Source organism: Bidens hawaiensis, unplaced genomic scaffold (genome assembly GCF_021521415.1).
Source record: "Bidens hawaiensis isolate Kalapana, Puna unplaced genomic scaffold, B.hawaiensis_p1.1 tig00048346_1, whole genome shotgun sequence".
NCBI classification, from domain to species: Eukaryota; Viridiplantae; Streptophyta; class Magnoliopsida; order Asterales; family Asteraceae; genus Bidens; species Bidens hawaiensis.
In genome coordinates this window covers 46034-62436 of record NW_027498661.1, presented here as the reverse complement: position 1 = coordinate 62436, position 16403 = coordinate 46034, and the positions used below count along the sequence as shown (strand labels likewise).

At 41.3% G+C, this 16403-nt stretch overlaps 1 protein-coding gene across 2 annotated transcripts; it reads left to right on the top strand.

Annotated features, from left to right (window-relative positions):
- Nucleotides 1-589: 589 nt before the first annotated feature.
- LOC143597475 (5-formyltetrahydrofolate cyclo-ligase, mitochondrial-like) lies at nt 590-15315 on the top strand. Of its 2 annotated transcripts, none has more exons than XM_077075971.1 (7): nt 590-767; nt 13062-13202; nt 13309-13461; nt 13560-13601; nt 13678-13723; nt 14968-15038; nt 15146-15315. In XM_077075971.1, exons 1-7 carry the CDS (start codon nt 653-655, stop codon nt 15280-15282), a joined length of 705 nt encoding a protein of 234 aa, XP_076932086.1. In that variant the 5' UTR covers nt 590-652; the 3' UTR covers nt 15283-15315. The 2 variants fall into 2 exon arrangements, with proteins under 2 accessions (XP_076932086.1, XP_076932085.1); XM_077075970.1 differs by having other exon boundaries at nt 13297-13461.
- Nucleotides 15316-16403: the final 1088 nt, after the last annotated feature.

Here is a 16403-nt window from a genome sequence, read left to right as displayed (position 1 = left end):
AAACCGATTAAACGAACTGACATGAAAGTCGAATCGAAACCGATCCGGTTTGAAAACGATTATGCATAACTCAGTTTGGAACCGCTTGAAACCGTAAGTTCGAAACCAGTTTGTAATTTTCTCCACCAAAACTGGTTTCAAACCTGTTAACCGAACCGAAACCGACAAAACCCAAACCGAAACCAATCAAAAACCTAACCAAAACCGACGGTAACCAGGTAAAGAAACCGGTTTTAACACGAACTGAAACAATCATAAACCAGTTTTTGTTTTTGTTGACCAAACAGATCGGTTCAACCCAAATCGATTTTGAGTTTTAAACCAGTTTAAACCGAATCAAATCAATTCCCACACAAAAGAATAATGCACCATTTAAATTTGAAAATACAATTTGATTTTTACTAGATTTGATTAACTGATTGATATTCAGAAAATAAAATTTGATTTCGGATAATTACTTTTTACATATTTTGCATATAAAATACAAAAACTTTTTTATTAAATAAAAAAAGAGAATCAAAGGAATGACATGTTGGTGGTACAAAGGGTTTTGGTGGGAGTGATGATAACCCGCCAGTGCACGATAGCCCGACCTCACGCTTTCTCCTTCAGCCGCCCCCTTATCCTGCGCCCTACCGCCTCACACGTCAGCATGGCCACCACTCCCGAGCATCAGCTGGAAGACATATTCAGTCAGAAGAAGCTTCTCCGATCCAAAATCAAGAAAGATCTCAGATCAATGGATCCTCTCCATAGATCTCAACAAAGTATTTACTTTATATATATAAAATATATTATGTTTACATCTATAATTAGGGCAGATTACAATAGATTAAATGATTTAATTAGTAATTTTATTGATTAATATTTGGCCTATGAAATTATAATTATTGTTGATCTCTTATATGTTCTGTTTGTTTCAAATAGCAATATGTTTGACCTCAAAAGTCAAACTATTATTATTATTATTATTATTATTATTATTATTAGTAGTAGTAGTAGTAGTGTTGTAGAAGTAGGTCTAGAAGGCCGAGTACCGAGTAATCACTACTAGGTGTGGTGCTTAGGCAACTTTCTTTAATTCCGCCAGGTTACTCGGAATTGATCAAAAGTGGTTAGTGGCAAATAGGGGTGGCAGGGTTGACCCAAACTATTTCAAAGTGTAAGCAGTCGAAAACGCCAATGTAAACGCCCGATGCATAAAAAACCCTCCAAATATCCGCCCGTGTATATTACGTTGTTGGGGCTGGCAAATTAACGAGTTTTCAAGACGCGTGTCTTTAAGAAGAATGCTGTCTCTATTTGCCAGTGCAGGCGTATCACTGAAAATGCGTGCTTCGGCTAATAATGTATCAACGCGAGTTTTATCTATACTTTCAACCCGTTGTCTTTCTGCTAACTTTAACTTTCTTAACTTGCTTCGCGCATCCGCTTCTTCATAAGCTAATGTTTCTGTCTCGGTTTGAGGTGTTAGTCGGTTCACAGCAGCTGCTTTACCGGTTTTAGAATCGCGCGCCACAAATATAAAGTTAGCTGTTAATGCTACGGTTACTGAGCCATCTGTAAAACAAAAGTAAGAAATAGATAATGAAGAATACGGTGATTATGCAGCACCAAATGAAGTGGTAAGTCAAGGAAAAGCACCACATGTAAAAAGCAAGTACACGCGTCGCCAAAAAGATTCAACGTCGCCAAAAAGAACCTGTTGACTCTAACCTGTTCCGACCCGAACCAAAACAACTCATTTTTTAGTTGACCAATTCCGACCTTAACCCGTTTTTTACAATGGATTAATACTTCAAACAAGGTACTTAAATGATGTTTTGGTTAGGAAATGTCATCATTGTATACCTTGTTTGAAGTATTGGTTATGTAACTTGCTGAAACGGGCAAAAAACGAGCACAATTGCTGTTTTTTATTGCTGAATTGCTGCAAAATTGACCAAAGCGTGCTGAAACAAGCTGTTAAGTGCTGAAACGAACTGAAAAATCGTTTAAACGAGCTGTTAAGTGCTGAAAGGAACTGAAAAATCGTTTAAACGAGCTGTTATGTGCTTAAACGAACTGAAAAATCGCTTAAACGAGCTGTTTATGTGCTGTAACGAACTGAAAAATCGCTTAAACGAGCTGTTTAGTGCTGAAACGAACTGAAAAATAGCTTAAATGAGCTGTTAGGTGCTGAAGCGAACTGAAAAATCGCTTAAACGAACTGTTAGGTGGTGAAACGAACTAAAAAATCGCTTAAAAGAGCTATTAGGTGCTGAAACGAACTGAAAAATCACTTAAACGAGCTGTAAAGTGCTGAAACGAACTGAAAAAATTGTTTAAACGAGCTTTTACTGTTAAAACGAGCTGTAACGTGTTGAAAACGCGCTGCTTCATTGGTCAAAAAAAACCAAAAAAACTGACCCGAAACCCGTTTTGACCCGTTCCGACCTTGACCCGTTCTAACCCGAATCTGCTGACCCTAACCCGTTCCGAACCGAACCTAAACAACCCTTTTTTTAAGTGACCCGTTTCAACCATAAATCGTTCCGACCCATGACCCGTTTCGACCCAACCTAACCCATTTGCCACCTCTAGTGGCAGAGGATACTTGTGGTCCGGGGTGGCCTTGCAACAATGCCACGCCCTCTCTTTGCGTAGTGGTTTAAATTTACCCGTTTTTATCCGAAAATTTGAGCCCGTTTATGAAAATTTATATACATTTTGAGTCTGGCTCCTGGTGTTTTCGTCCAAGCTTCGCCACTGAAAGTGGTCAATCTCAGGGCTTAGGCCTCAGCCAGAATCGAATCTAGTCATGTCACACCCGGCCCTGAGCGGCGGAAACAGCCGGGCGCGCACGAGTGGGGATTGATAATTAAGCACGGGCCATTGCAAAACATTCAAAGATTTTTATTGCGCATGAGAAGTTTATTACAAACACATTACATTGTTCAAAGATTACAAAAAGAAACATCCAAGTATAAAACTGAAGATTTCCTCGCCATATCCCCTTGCGCGGCGGGTAACCGTGCGCATCGAGGGGATAAAACCAAAATCTTCCAAAAAGCTTGTTTTAGATGTTCAGCGTGTGGTGCTCTAAGTGTGACTCCATGCGCTACCTAGTTATCTCCTGAAAGACACGTAAAAACATTTGAATCAGTATAAACTGAGTGAGTTCACAATTTTTAGTAACTTGATAAAATCATTCTGAAACATTTCTTGCAACATCATTAACATCTGCTTGGTAAAATCGTATTAACACAATTCTGACAATATTCTGATAAAAATCGTTCCGCGGGTTACGCGTGAACAAATTCTGGATACGGTACTCGTCTATGTAAGTGGCGCAGCCACTACGAGCTAAAATAACGTAAAACCGTCCCGCGAGTTACGCGCAGACGTTTCTGGAAAACTATGCTCGTCTATGCAAAGAGGCATTGCCCCTACGAGCTAAGGATACTGTCCCGCGGGTTACGCGCGAACAATTCTGAGAAACTGTGCTCGTCCATGCAAAGAGGCATTGCCCCTACGAGCTAAGGATACCGTCCCGCGGGTTACGCGCAGACGTTGTGCCGGAAAACAAGGCGCTCGTCCATGCAAAGAGGCGCGACCCCTACGAGCGGGCTCAACCCCATAGTACTGCCCCATGCCAGGCACTCGTCCATGCAAAGAGGTGCGACCCCTACGAGTGGGCGGATCAAACCAGCAGTCCCTACCCTTAGAGTTCCAATGGTAAAGTGATCACTTACTCGAGTTCTAGCGCACATACATTGAAAACCTTAGATAACCGTTTGCATTGCTCATCATGAAACATATCTTAAACACATAATCGCTTTCATAGCTTGTAAGTATACCATGATAAAACATTATTTAAGTACGTGTCCCTCGCCCCGAAAGCAGTTTAAAAACAGTGAAAACAGTGAAAATAAGGGGCTGTGAGACTCACCTGTGGTTCTTGTTAAGGGATTAATCGAGATTCGGGTTTTCTTGGTGTTGGCCTCGGAATCGAGGGTCTAGAATACGATTAAATAACAAGTATATATATTAAGATCAAGAAATAGGAGAATATAAGGGTTGGATAGTAGGTCTCAAGGTTATATTCTCGGCTTACCTAGTAACAGGATCGGAGCTGGAAACAACGGATGCTTGGGAAAGGATTAGTGCAAGTTTGTAGTTCTTTGAAGTGTGTTTTGGGTGATAATTTAGGCTACAAATTTATAGGCAAACTCAAGGGAACACAATCCCTTGCTTTAGGGGATTGAAATCTTTTCATATTTAAATGTAATGATGATAAAGTATGGAAGTTATTATTATTTACTTAAGAGTGGAGTGGTGGATAAAAGATTTTGATTTGATTTGGACAGAACATGCAGATCTGGGGTTGGTGAGAATAGGGTGGCTGACAGTTGACTTTTCATGTTACAGTGTGCTTTTTCAGGTACTTTTGTCAGTGTACAGTAAAAAGTGGAAAATCTCTGAAACACGCTACTGTTTCCTTTCGGGCGGGAGTAATCTCCTTAACTGGAGAATAGACCAAGTGTTCTGCGCGTATAACTTGGTGCGCATAGCTTTCTGCGTATAGGACATGTCTTTGCTGCGGGTAGGTGCGTAACCTTCTCGCAGTTAGGGACATTTGAGTTTCATTTGTAGATTCTCCAGGTGGTCTTGGTATTTCAACATAGTGATCAGTCATGTTGAAGTCAATTCCATCTTGGAGCTTCAGACAAACTAGCTCTCAACGTTCCCGCCATGCGGGTAGGTTAGTTCCCTTCCGCACGCGCATAAACGATGTAGGATGCACCCGCCTTAGCATCATGCGGGATGGTCAACCCATAGTCAACATAATGTTTAAGTTACATGAAAACATAAAGCCAAATCATTCACGCATGGCGCATATAACATATGCTCACGCTGGTTCTTAACATGGTGCGCTCGCGCAGGTTGCACATAACAACTGCACGCGCTGACTAACATGGCGCGCTCGCGCAGGGCGCACATAACATATGCACGCGCTTAATATTTACAATCACCTAATTATTAGGTTGATTACTTAGCTTATGGGTTTGGGAAATTACCGGTTGTCACATTCTCCCCTCGTTAAACGAATTTCGTCCCGAAATTTAGGAGACGTTGCTGGCAGAAGCCATGTTCTGAAAGAGGTGTGGGTATTTCATGCGCATCTGATCTTCTCTTTCCCAAGTGAATTCAGGCCCACGCCTCGAGTTCCATTGAACCTTTACTAACTTGATTTTGCTCCTGCGTAACTTTTGTTCTTTCCAATCGGTTACTGCTATAGGTTCTTCTACGAAGTGCAGCTGTTTGTCGATGTGAATCTCTTCCAACGGTAAAATCAACGTTTCGTCAGATAAACATTTCTTGAGGTTGGATACATGAAACGTATCATGAACTCCACCGAGTTCGGCGGGTAAACGAAGTTTATAAGCAACCGGACCGATCCTTTCCAGGATCTCGAATGGTCCAATGAAGCGCGGATTTAGCTTTCCTCGCTTACCGAAACGGGGGACTCCCTTCCATGGAGAGACTTTCAAAAGTACTTTATCCCCTACTTGAAACTCCAACGGTTTCCTTCTCATATCAGCATAACTCTTCTGTCTGTCGCGCGCTGTCTTAAGGCGATCCCTTATCTGAAAAATCTTGTCTGTTGTTTCTTGGATCAATTCAGGACCAGTCATTTGCTTGTCACCCACTTCAGCCCAGCACAGTGGGGATCTACACTTGCGCCCATACAAAGCTTCGAACGGCGCAGCCTTGATACTTGTGTGATAGCTATTGTTGTAAGAAAATTCAACCAACGGGAGGTGGGTATCCCAACTACCTCCAAAATCGATCGCGCACGCGCGCAGCATATCTTCCAATGTCTGGATTGTTCGCTCGCTTTGCCCATCCGTTTGAGGATGATAAGCTGTACTCATATCAAGGCGAGTACCTAGAGCTCCTTGTAACGATCTCCAAAACCTTGATGTAAACCGACTATCTCGATCAGAAATGATGGACACTGGGACTCCATGTTTTGAAACTACTTCTCGAATATACAATCGGGCTAACTTTTCCATCTTATCGGTTTCCTTGATCGGCAGGAAGTGCGCTGACTTAGTTAGCCGATCCACAATAACCCATATTGTGTCATAACCCCCAGGTGTCCTTGGCAGTTTGGTGATGAAGTCCATAGAGATTTGTTCCCACTTCCACATGGGAATTTCTGGCTGTTGAAGCAATCCTGATGGTTTCTGATATTCAGCCTTTACCTTCGAACACGTTAGGCACTTACTGACATACGTCGCGATGGCGCCTTTAAGATTGGGCCACCAATACAGTGTTTTAACATCTTGGTACATCTTGTCTGCGCCAGGATGTACGGAATACCGCGTCTTGTGAGCTTCGTTCAATACTTGCTCGCGCAATCCTCCCTTGAGAGGGACCCATATGCGGTTAGCGAAATATAGATTGCCGTTCTCTTTCAGTTCCAAACTCTTAATCATTCCCCCAAGGGCTTCGTTTTTAACAAACTCTGGTTTCAAGGCTTCTTGCTGAGCGTCTCGGATGCGGGTAGAGAGATCTGCGTGAATGGTCAACCTTAGAGCCTTGACTCGTAGCGTTTTTATTCGCTCCTTCCTACTTAGCGCGTCTGCCACCACATTCGCCTTTCCAGGGTGGTATTTTATTTCACAATCATAATCGTTCAACAATTCAACCCATCTTCGTTGCCTCATGTTTAAATCCTTTTGATCAAATATATGTTGAAGGCTCTTGTGATCCGTAAAGATTATACACTTTGTACCATAGAGGTAATGGCGCCAAATTTTTAGCGCGAAGACAACCGCTCCGAGTTCCAGATCATGCGTTGTGTAGTTCTTTTCATTGGTCTTAAGTTGGCGCGAGGCATACGCTATGACTTTGTTTCGCTGCATAAGGACACATCCGAGTCCTTGATGTGAAGCGTCGCAGTAAACGACGATGTCATCTGTCCCCTCGGGCAGAGATAGAATTGGCGCACTACATAACTTCTGCTTCAACATTTGAAACGCTGCTTCCTGGTTTTCGCCCCAAACAAACATCCTGTCTTTCTGAGTTAGCGCGGTCAGAGGTAGAGCTATCTTGGAGAAGTTCTCAATGAAGCGTCGATAGTAGCCAGCTAGTCCAAGGAATTGCCTCACCTCAGTTGGGGTTTTTGGCGCTTCCCAGTTTTCGATGGCCTTGACTTTGGAAGGATCAACATGAATTCCTTTCTCGTTTACAACGTGACCGAGGAAGTGAACTTCTCTAAGCCAAAATTCGCACTTGGAAAACTTCGCATACAACTTTTCTTTCCTTAACAATTCCAAAATCAATCTCAGGTGTTGCTCATGCTCGGCCTTGGTCCGAGAGTAAATCAGAATATCATCTATAAACACAATCACAAACTTGTCCAAGTATGGTTTGCACACACGGTTCATCAGATCCATGAATATAGCCGGCGCATTAGTTAGCCCGAATGGCATCACTAAGAACTCATAATGGCCATATCTAGTTCGGAAGGCTGTCTTTGGCGCGTCTCCCTCATGGACCCTAAGTTGGTGGTATCCTGACCGTAGATCTATCTTCGAATAATAACTGGATCCCTGCAACTGGTCAAATAAGTCGTCAATCCTCGGTAAGGGGTACCGATTTTTGACTGTCAGCTTATTCAGCTCCCTGTAGTCAATACACATCCGGAACGAACCATCCTTCTTCTTTACAAACAGTACTGGAGCTCCCCAAGGTGAAAAGCTTGGGCGTATGAAACCCTTATCCAATAGTTCCTGTAACTGATTGGATAGCTCTTGCATCTCAGATGGAGCTAAGCGATAAGGCGCTCGAGCTACTGGCGCAGCTCCTGGGACCAAATCAATATGAAACTCGACTTGTCGCGGCGGCGGTAATCCGGGCAGATCTTCAGGAAAAACTTCTGGAAATTCGCGCACTACCGGTAAGTCTTCAATTCTTCGCTCATCTTTCTTCTCTACTACATGAGCCAGGAAGGCGTAGCACCCTTTCCTTAGGCACTTACGCGCCTTTAGGCACGAAATCAGTTTCGTCGCAACTCCCTTTCTTTCCCCTTGGATCATCAAAGTTTCTCCGTTCAACAGTGGAATCCGAACCTGCTTCTCATGACAAACAATCTCCGCGAGATTCTCGACCAACCAATCCATACCTACCACAATATCGAAACTTCCCAAATCTATTGGCAACAAGTTTATATTGAACTCATGACCTCCCATGACTATTACACATTGCTCAGTCCTTTCATTCGCGCATAACTGCCTACCATTGGCTAGTTCTATAGTATAAGGTTTGTCTAGCCTACTGGTCGCTAAGCCCAGGGAGTTTTTAAACTCATGGGATATAAAACTTAGGTCAGCGCCAGTATCAAATAAGACAGATGCATAATGACCGTTAAGCAAAAACGTACCGGTTACCACATTCGGCTCTTCCTTTGCTTCACCCGCGCCGATCACAAAAGCTCTCCCGCGAGCTTGGTTTCCTTTCTGTGGGCAATCCCGACTGAAGTGTCCAGGCTTCCCGCATGCGTAGCAGCTGTCGCTCGATCCAGCTTCTCTGATGCGACAATTCATCGCCTTGTGTCCTGGTCTGCCACATTTGGCGCATTCGATTTTTGCGCATTCACCCTCGTGGTGATACTTGCATTTGCTGCACCATGGGCGAGGCCCGCTGTATCCTTTTCTTGATGGTTCCGCGGCTTGAATCGCGTAAACCCTTGTGCTTTCCTGCTTCTTGGGCGGTGGCTGCTTGAAGTCTGACCCTCGGTGGGAGTTCCATTTCCTCTTGGAGTCGGAGGTTCGCTGCTCGTTCAAGCGGGTGGTCAACATACCCGCACGAACCGTATCCCTTGTCAGGGTGATGGCTCGCGCAACCGCCTCGTCAAAGGTCGGAGGTGCGGCGGCGTTGAGCGGGACTCTAACGACAGGAGGTAACCCAAAGATGTACCTCTCGATTTTCTTTTCTTCTGTGTTTGCCATGTCTGGCACCAGCTGGCAAAGCTCGTTGAAACGATTGGTGTAGGCATCGATATCCGTTCCTACCATGGTGTGGTTCCAGAATTCTTGTTGCAAGCTCTGAATTTCTGCGCGAGAGCAGAACTTTCTCATCATCATTTCTTTCAATTCTTCCCAGGTCTTGTGAAGAGCAACTTCTCGCCCCAAAGTCTTTACTTGGAGCTTCCACCAAGACGAAGCTGCTTCTTGGAACATGCAGGTCGCGTAAAGGACCTTCTGGTTTTCACTACATCCGCTGATGGAGAGAACGGTCTCCATCTTGTCAATCCAATTGTAGAGCCCAATGGCTCCTTCGGTGCCTTTGAACGGCCAAGGCCTATAGGCCATGAATGTTTTATAGGAGCATCCTTTGTCCAAGGCTCCTGATTCGGGTTCTGGGGTCTCGTTCTCTTGGCGACCCTGACTAGATTCGGCCTTGCTGGCCTCATGTGTTGCAATCGCCTGCGCGATTATTTCTGCGAGCTCCTCGGGTGTCATGGTAATTCCCTTGGCTCTGGTTGGAGGCATTCTTTTCATAAAAAGAAAATATAACAAACTTAGCGCATGTACTCAGAGCACATAATGTTCTTATCTCTAGACACTGTGACCCGTGTTCCTAAGTGCGTGTGTGATTTTTCTTTTGAACATATTCTTTTGAAAATATTTCATGCGATTCCCCAAAGGTTATAGTCTAGGTTAAAAACTTCTTTTCCTAGTTCGCTATAACCAGTGCTCTGATACCAATCTGTCACACCCGGCCCTGAGCGGCGGAAACAGCCGGGCGCGCACGAGTGGGGATTGATAATTAAGCACGGGCCATTGCAAAACATTCAAAGATTTTTATTGCGCATGAGAAGTTTATTACAAACACATTACATTGTTCAAAGATTACAAAAAGAAACATCCAAGTATAAAACTGAAGATTTCCTCGCCATATCCCCTTGCGCGGCGGGTAACCGTGCGCATCGAGGGGATAAAACCAAAATCTTCCAAAAAGCTTGTTTTAGATGTTCAGCGTGTGGTGCTCTAAGTGTGACTCCATGCGCTACCTAGTTATCTCCTGAAAGACACGTAAAAACATTTGAATCAGTATAAACTGAGTGAGTTCACAATTTTTAGTAACTTGATAAAATCATTCTGAAACATTTCTTGCAACATCATTAACATCTGCTTGGTAAAATCGTATTAACACAATTCTGACAATATTCTGATAAAAATCGTTCCGCGGGTTACGCGTGAACAAATTCTGGATACGGTACTCGTCTATGTAAGTGGCGCAGCCACTACGAGCTAAAATAACGTAAAACCGTCCCGCGAGTTACGCGCAGACGTTTCTGGAAAACTATGCTCGTCTATGCAAAGAGGCATTGCCCCTACGAGCTAAGGATACTGTCCATCGAGGCTCTGATACCAATCTGTCACACCCGGCCCTGAGCGGCGGAAACAGCCGGGCGCGCACGAGTGGGGATTGATAATTAAGCACGGGCCATTGCAAAACATTCAAAGATTTTTATTGCGCATGAGAAGTTTATTACAAACACATTACATTGTTCAAAGATTACAAAAAGAAACATCCAAGTATAAAACTGAAGATTTCCTCGCCATATCCCCTTGCGCGGCGGGTAACCGTGCGCATCGAGGGGATAAAACCAAAATCTTCCAAAAAGCTTGTTTTAGATGTTCAGCGTGTGGTGCTCTAAGTGTGACTCCATGCGCTACCTAGTTATCTCCTGAAAGACACGTAAAAACATTTGAATCAGTATAAACTGAGTGAGTTCACAATTTTTTGTAACTTGATAAAATCATTCTGAAACATTTCTTGCAACATCATTAACATCTGCTTGGTAAAATCGTATTAACACAATTCTGACAATATTCTGATAAAAATCGTTCCGCGGGTTACGCGTGAACAAATTCTGGATACGGTACTCGTCTATGTAAGTGGCGCAGCCACTACGAGCTAAAATAACGTAAAACCGTCCCGCGAGTTACGCGCAGACGTTTCTGGAAAACTATGCTCGTCTATGCAAAGAGGCATTGCCCCTACGAGCTAAGGATACTGTCCCGCGGGTTACGCGCGAACAATTCTGAGAAACTGTGCTCGTCCATGCAAAGAGGCATTGCCCCTACGAGCTAAGGATACCGTCCCGCGGGTTACGCGCAGACGTTGTGCCGGAAAACAAGGCGCTCGTCCATGCAAAGAGGCGCGACCCCTACGAGCGGGCTCAACCCCATAGTACTGCCCCATGCCAGGCACTCGTCCATGCAAAGAGGTGCGACCCCTACGAGTGGGCGGATCAAACCAGCAGTCCCTACCCTTAGAGTTCCAATGGTAAAGTGATCACTTACTCGAGTTCTAGCGCACATACATTGAAAACCTTAGATAACCGTTTGCATTGCTCATCATGAAACATATCTTAAACACATAATCGCTTTCATAGCTTGTAAGTATACCATGATAAAACATTATTTAAGTACGTGTCCCTCGCCCCGAAAGCAGTTTAAAAACAGTGAAAACAGTGAAAATAAGGGGCTGTGAGACTCACCTGTGGTTCTTGTTAAGGGATTAATCGAGATTCGGGTTTTCTTGGTGTTGGCCTCGGAATCGAGGGTCTAGAATACGATTAAATAACAAGTATATATATTAAGATCAAGAAATAGGAGAATATAAGGGTTGGATAGTAGGTCTCAAGGTTATATTCTCGGCTTACCTAGTAACAGGATCGGAGCTGGAAACAACGGATGCTTGGGAAAGGATTAGTGCAAGTTTGTAGTTCTTTGAAGTGTGTTTTGGGTGATAATTTAGGCTACAAATTTATAGGCAAACTCAAGGGAACACAATCCCTTGCTTTAGGGGATTGAAATCTTTTCATATTTAAATGTAATGATGATAAAGTATGGAAGTTATTATTATTTACTTAAGAGTGGAGTGGTGGATAAAAGATTTTGATTTGATTTGGACAGAACATGCAGATCTGGGGTTGGTGAGAATAGGGTGGCTGACAGTTGACTTTTCATGTTACAGTGTGCTTTTTCAGGTACTTTTGTCAGTGTACAGTAAAAAGTGGAAAATCTCTGAAACACGCTACTGTTTCCTTTCGGGCGGGAGTAATCTCCTTAACTGGAGAATAGACCAAGTGTTCTGCGCGTATAACTTGGTGCGCATAGCTTTCTGCGTATAGGACATGTCTTTGCTGCGGGTAGGTGCGTAACCTTCTCGCAGTTAGGGACATTTGAGTTTCATTTGTAGATTCTCCAGGTGGTCTTGGTATTTCAACATAGTGATCAGTCATGTTGAAGTCAATTCCATCTTGGAGCTTCAGACAAACTAGCTCTCAACGTTCCCGCCATGCGGGTAGGTTAGTTCCCTTCCGCACGCGCATAAACGATGTAGGATGCACCCGCCTTAGCATCATGCGGGATGGTCAACCCATAGTCAACATAATGTTTAAGTTACATGAAAACATAAAGCCAAATCATTCACGCATGGCGCATATAACATATGCTCACGCTGGTTCTTAACATGGTGCGCTCGCGCAGGTTGCACATAACAACTGCACGCGCTGACTAACATGGCGCGCTCGCGCAGGGCGCACATAACATATGCACGCGCTTAATATTTACAATCACCTAATTATTAGGTTGATTACTTAGCTTATGGGTTTGGGAAATTACCGGTTGTCACAAGTCAACAACTCATGCCGATTTTGAATTTAAGAAATAAAACATAATTCCTATGTGTCTACTATTATAAAGTGAATATCATTTTTTTTAATTAATGATTATTATTTTAATATTTAATGACGCATATTTTTTTATTTATATTGATATTCACATATTTTGTTATAGATATTAGTAAACTTATGAAATTTGACATATATATAATTTCCCGAAAAATACTTTCTTTATAATTTACCATGTTCAAGCACTCCCCAATTACTCTCCGCCTAGACCGACTACTCGCAACTTCCCAGTCGACCGATTTGGGAGCGCCTAGCGACTTCTGGAACCGTGATTGTTATTATAGTTTTTGTTTGTTTTCAGATGATGCAATTCAGAATTTGATATTGGAAGCTCCATGGTTCAAGTCTTGTAAGAGATTATGTGCTTATATAAGCTGTAGTGCATTGAGAGAAGTTGATACATCAAAGCTGCTGCAACATGTTCTACAAAGTCCAACAAAAGGTGCACGTGTCATTGCAGATTTATAAATTGTTTATGTTTGGTACAAATAAAATTATAACATCTTTAACTAAAACGCTACGATATGTTATTGAAGATGGACAAACAGAGTCTGCAAAGATACTTTATGTTCCACGAGTGGAGGACAATAATTGCCACATGCGAATGCTGAATATATCTCATATGGATGATTTAATTGCAAACTCCACGAAAATTTTAAAACCTGCTCCTGTTGATGCTGACGGGAAGGATCGAGAAGATGGTTAGTACTTGATATTAAATCATTAACTATTTCCGTGACAAATAGGATATCTTGATCTACTTCTAATTAGTTGTAACTAATATATGTGTTTGTTGCAGTTATGCTGGCAGATGAACCTGTTGACCTGCTTCTGTTACCTGGTAGCTTTTCCCAACTAAGAAAGATTATCTGATTGATTCATTGTTCAAAGTTATCTGATAATTGATTTTTTTTAAGGACTCGCGTTTGATAAAACTGGAAGGCGATTGGGGCGTGGTGGAGGGTAAGTTCTATCTTGTGATATTTGCTTAGACATGTGGATGGCATATTTTCGAGTACACCTTTATAAAAGTATAAAATCGAGCATACAGTAAGGCATTAAGCAAATGTTAATATAACCCTTTATTCTGCTTTTAGTCTCACTTAATAGTTTATACATTCTAAATTTGTCTTGTTATGTATATAGTTACACACTTACACTTATAACTCTGTATTTGTATTTTGTGGACTAAATTCTATGTAGCATGGGAACGGGTACGGGACCAGGAAACGGGGACGTTAAGGGTACGGGAAACGGCAAAAATAAAAAATCCAAGATATGGGTACGGGAAGGGTACGGCAAAAAAATCTAAAAAAATACAAATATATTAAACAAAGTCTAAAATAGATTTATATTGATATAAAGTTCAAACTCCAAAAAAAAAACTATCTCAAACATAGGTTTATATTACTTATCATTTATCAATATTACTCAAACAATGGTGGTTCATCTACGGAAACAGTAGTAGATGATGCTCCTTGTGTTGTGTCTTGGGAAGCCATCAATAATCAATTATCATTTGATGAAGAAGATTGATATTAGTAAATGACAAGAGGGGAATAGGTCGTACTACAAAATAACCATAAAGTTTTGCCGTCGTAACTCGTAAGGACGTAAGAATTAAGATCGCATAATAAATTAATAATAAAGGTTTCATACTTTCAATTTGCTGCCGTCAGCCCGTCACGTAAAAAAGGCCCATGGCCCATCAGTTGTTTTACAGTATAACAAATTATGTTTGGAAGTTAATAAAATAATATTAAACCCTAATACTGTCGAAACATCTCTCAAACACTGCATCAAACGTCTCCAAGGCGTTCCCGTCCCCATGCCGTCCCCGGTATGGGGACTCTTCCTTCCATCACGTTTCGGTTCTTCAGAGAGACTAATTAAACTAAAATACCAAAATCTCCCTTCACCATGTAATTTAGGCCTAACATTATATCTCTATTTACAGAAGAGTGGCAAAACATTTCAAATTTGTTATTCGGATTATAGCTTTAGCCTTTAGGTCTTCTTTTTATACCAACTTAGCACATGAGTCCATAAGGGCATTTTGGTCTTTTTTTTAACATCCCATCAGCCCATCTTCATCTTTAATGCATCTGATAATAAAAAAGGACTCTTAGAAATGTCCATGGCTTACATATTCATATTCGATTTACTGACTTTCTTCCATTTTAATCACTTTGACTTGCATGGACTAGATACTATGACACCTTCCTGTCAAAATACCGAGAACTTGCAAAACAAAGAAACTGGAAGCAACCTCTTCTAGGTAAGTAACGGAATAGGAATACTGGATGTGTAAGAGGCTGCGTAAATGTTGATTCGAAAGTACATTTTCTAAAATGTATGTCTAATATTTTTGTATTCTTTCTGCAGTTGCACTATCTTATTCGGTTCAAATAGTAGAAGATGGTGTCATACCTCTCACTCAAACTGATGTTAACATAGATGCTCTAGTATCTCCATCTGGTTTCATCCCTATCACTTTAGAGGCCCAACAAATTATTTCTTGATCCCATATTTGCATATCCTATATGGTATATGTTTCGACCGTAAAAGTCAACACATGTTGTACATTATAAGGTCGTTTGCTTTTAGTCTGCGACTTCTGGATGGACTTTTTTAACTGTAAACTTTGGTTCTTAATGTTTATTTTGTTTTGTTCACCAACATGGTATAATTTTAAGTTTTGTTGTCATAGGAAGAATTGAAAGGATGAGAAGTTTATGGCTGCATGAAATTTTACCAAATCCTGTTAATTTTAAGTGTCTTAAAAGTCAACATATGTTCTAGCACATTATAAGGTTGTTTTGCTTCTTTTAATTCTTAAGGTTGAAGATAATGAGGTTGTTCCCAATGTTGTTTATCTAATTTGTTTGGTTTATCTAATTTGGTTGAACAAAATGGTATTTCTTATACAAACTTATGACTGAATTAAATCATGTTAAATACCAAATTTGACCCTGGAAAATGAATTTTTGGCACTAATTGTGGAATAGACAAGTAATGTGAAAATATGCTATAATCCATTGAATGAAATATAACAATTATATATATAACAATTGTAAAGTTTTGTGTGCATCATGAGTTGTATACTATGCATTAGTTTTTTTTTTTCTCTTTTACTTTTCATCCTATAGTTTCATTATTTCTTTAGTCTCTAAATTTTTTATTTACTTATAAATTTGTCACAAAGTATGTTTCATATTTAGTATTAACATTTTCTACTTTCAACTTTTTTTCTAATACTTTTCATCTTTTACTAAATTTTCATTAAACGTTTTAATCTAAATTTTGCAAATTTACATGCGGCAACATGCATGTGTTATTTAATACTCTTACGTCTATCTTCCCCATTCAATTTTTCAGTCCTAAGACGACTTAATTATTATTTTTGTGTTTTATATTTCGGTCTATTTTTCACGTGGTAACAAGCCACAACAAATGGTCGTGATTGAACGTTTTTAGGTCTACTTTTCGTTCGGTTTAACAATTCCGCCACAAAGCACGAGTCCAACGCCCCCGGCCCATCAACACACGGGTTCGATAAATGTTTCAAAGTTACTTTTTTAAGGTTTTCGCCCACCGCAACGTGGTGGGGCTTAATACTAGTTGATGAATAAGATACAACTGG